The sequence below is a fragment of the Triticum aestivum genome, chromosome 5B, assembly GCF_018294505.1.
Source record: "Triticum aestivum cultivar Chinese Spring chromosome 5B, IWGSC CS RefSeq v2.1, whole genome shotgun sequence".
Taxonomy (NCBI): Eukaryota; Viridiplantae; Streptophyta; class Magnoliopsida; order Poales; family Poaceae; genus Triticum; species Triticum aestivum.
In genome coordinates, this window is record NC_057807.1 from 407035482 (window position 1) to 407038500 (window position 3019).

The 3019-nt window shown below is 48.3% G+C and overlaps 1 protein-coding gene across 1 annotated transcript; it reads left to right on the forward strand.

Annotated features, from left to right (window-relative positions):
- The first annotated feature begins 1690 nt into the window (after positions 1–1690).
- LOC123116240 (uncharacterized) lies at positions 1691–2453 on the forward strand. Its single transcript, XM_044537225.1, has 2 exons — positions 1691–1908; positions 2022–2453. The coding sequence occupies exons 1-2, from the start codon at positions 1842–1844 to the stop codon at positions 2234–2236; spliced, it is 282 nt and encodes a 93-aa protein (XP_044393160.1). The 5' UTR covers positions 1691–1841; the 3' UTR covers positions 2237–2453.
- The last annotated feature ends 566 nt before the right edge of the window (positions 2454–3019 follow it).

Consider the following 3019-nt stretch of genomic DNA (forward strand, 5'->3'; position numbering starts at 1 on the left):
GCTTCAATTATTTCTCTCCTAGTTTGGCCTTCCCCAATACCCAGTTACCCCTGAGCCCTAACACCCAAAGGGCGATGTAGATTCTCCACGGGGTTCAAGTTTGCACGAGCTAATTTCACCCGAGGCACTTATTCCCTGGGAATAGCTCCCCTGAAATCCAAATGAAGCCTTACTGTTAGACCTAGTACCACGACAGGACCCCAAAGGCACATCAATTGTTCTCTTAGCCGTGTGTGATGCCCCCCTCCACAGTTTACTCCTTCGATCATAGCGTCGTAGTGCTTAAGCGAAGCCCTGCGCAGATCACATCACCATCACCGTGAGCACGCTGTCGTGCTGATGAAACTCTCTCTCGACCCTCTGCTGGATCAAGAGTTCGAGGGACGTCATCAAGCTGAACGTGTGCTGAACTCGGAGGTGTCGTACGTTCGTTACTTGATCGGTTGGATCGTGAAGATGTTCGACTACATCAACCGCATTAACCTAATGCTTCCGTTTTCGGTCTACGAGGGTACATGGACACACTCTCCCCCTCTCGTTGCTATGCATCTCCTAGATAGATCTTGCGTGAGCGTAGGAATTTTTTTGAAATTGCATGTTATGTTCCTCAATAGGCATCCATTGCGTCGTTTCCTTCTTGAAGGCGCGCGTCGTGATGGCCCTTTGTCCCTCGTGTTGCTCCGAGTGAAAACCTTCATCCATTAGATCGGACGATGATGGCGCTCCGGTGTTGTATCTTTTTGAAGGCACCACTTTGTAGTCTATGGTCCGTTGAGTTTCGGCTTCGTCTCTTCGCAGCGGCACTTTCACGGTTGAGAGCTCCGTAGACTCCTAGTGATGCTCTATTTGCCGACATATTGTTTGCTTGGGGTGTTTGGGGGTTGTGTTCTTGTTCGTCGGTTCCGTTGTATCTAGCCTTAGATGGGTGTGTGGTGTGTTGTGTCCTAGTTTTGTATTACTTTTTTTGCCTTAATATATAAGATAGGGCAAAAGCCTTTTCCGGTTTTAAAGTTAGGATTAAAATTTGATAGAGCCCTGCATATTTAGATATAGATAGTAAATATGTGCGATGCACACTCGCATATATACTTACTCCCACATGGACATTCTTTTTTGCGAGGAATTTATTTGATGTATTCATCAACTGTCAAGATAGTACAAAGAACACTAAAAGCAAAAAAATACATTCAAATTCGTAGACCATCTAGTGACAACTACAAACACTGGAGCGAACCGAAGACACGTCGTCGTCATCGCCCTTTCCTCATCGGAGACGAGCAGACTTGTTGTACTAGATAGTTGAGAAGTCGTCTTGCCAAGGCCACATAAGACCAACGCACAACAACATCGCCCAAAAAGAGAAGTGTAGGTGACACACGATTACAGATTTGTTGTAACCGCCGCTGAGAAGGAAGGTTGTTTTCGCACTACTATATCCACGAGGCTGCGTAGCGACAGGAGTTTTTCTTATTGACACCATTTACATAAGATTCCAAAGCAAAAAATAATAAAAGACACCACATACTGACAGAGGTTCATTTGTCCCACGACGACCTTTGTCTATTTCACCATTTTTTCTATTTCGTGAATTTGTCGACGTATGTGGACCCGAGCTGTCGGTGGCATCCCAAATTAGGCGGGCGCGTGACCCCGCCCACTGCTCACGCAAGGCGACCCCCATCGGCGTCTTCGAAGCCTCCGAAAGCCTCATTTAAAGCCCACGAAACCGCATCCTTCTTCCCCATCGATCCTATCCCTCCCCTCCCCTCTCCTCTCCCTGGCCATACCCAAGAACACACCACTTCGGCACTTCCCATCTCAACTCCTCCGGTCCGGCCGCTATGGCCGCTCCAAGATTTCTCGCCATCATCCTCGTAGCGGCTCTCCTCGCGCTTTCCTTCTCGCAAGGTACGTATGATCTGGAATATCAATGCCCACCCGCTTGTTTGTTCTTTTCGATGCCAATCAGGTAGTAGTAAAGATTAATTAATGCCTGCTCTGCCGTGGACGGATGGGTTCAGGGGCGATGTTGGTGGTGGAGGGCAGGAAGGTGCAGGTGATGAGGGCGGTGGGGCGGTGGCGCTCGCCCCTCCGCGGCGTCCGGTTGCAGGAGCAGCAGGAGGGCGGCGGGATGGTGTCGACGGTGATGGACTACTCGGAACCCAAGGCCAACACCAACCCCCACGGCAGCGTGCCCGCCGCGCCGGAGGACCCCACATCGCCGCCGTGGCACTGATCGATCGACGCATTTGCGTGTAAAAGACGAAGAATTGTATGTCTAACGGCGGTAAATCTTAATGACTTGGTTAATCTGGAGAATTGTATGTATACTGCTTATGTTTTGAGTTTTGATCCCCCGTTCTGTACGGCCCCCCTCCTCCTCTGCATGCTGGCCATCTGTACAACCCATACATCCATGTGTGCTTTGCAATAAAATCATCAACATTGTGCCATTGTTTTGTTGCATATATAGTGGAGTACCTTTCAGGAATTTCTTGCCCAGTACATGCCAGTTCAGTTTCACTTGATGACAGGAGTACTCTGCTGGTAACCTTAGTACCGGAGCTAATTATTAAGCAGGAACTAACGAAGAAATGGCAAATTGATTGTGAGAATCATGCCTCTGTCTCCTCCGAGCAGACAGCTGAGTGATCATTAGGCTAGGCCACACCTGCTGCAACATGCAGCAGAGTAGAGGCATCTTCGACTCTGGGTATACTGCAAATATAAGGGCGTAAATCAGACACAAGTTCGGTTGGTTTTACGAGAGAATCAAAGGTCTGGCAGTTTTGGCTTCATGAGGTACTGATACCACAAATGGTTTCTTTTTAGCGAATTACCACAAATGATGTTTGATCTGTGGCCTAGGCCTAATGTTAGTTGGTGTCAACTTGTTAACATTTGCTGTATGTAGTTACTATGATCGATGCTTCATACCCCGCCAAAAAAAAGAAAAAAAAGATCGATGCTTCATGCTTGCAACTGTGGTTGCCACTTGCCACGCCATTGCTTTCCCGGT

Coding starts and splice junctions, on each gene's coding strand:
- LOC123116240 (XM_044537225.1), top strand. CDS start 1,842: ATGGCCGCTCCAAGATTTCTCGCCATCATCCTCGTAGCGGCTCTCCTC. Junction 1,909..2,021: donor CGCGCTTTCCTTCTCGCAAG/GTACGTATGATC, acceptor GGATGGGTTCAG/GGGCGATGTTGGTGGTGGAG.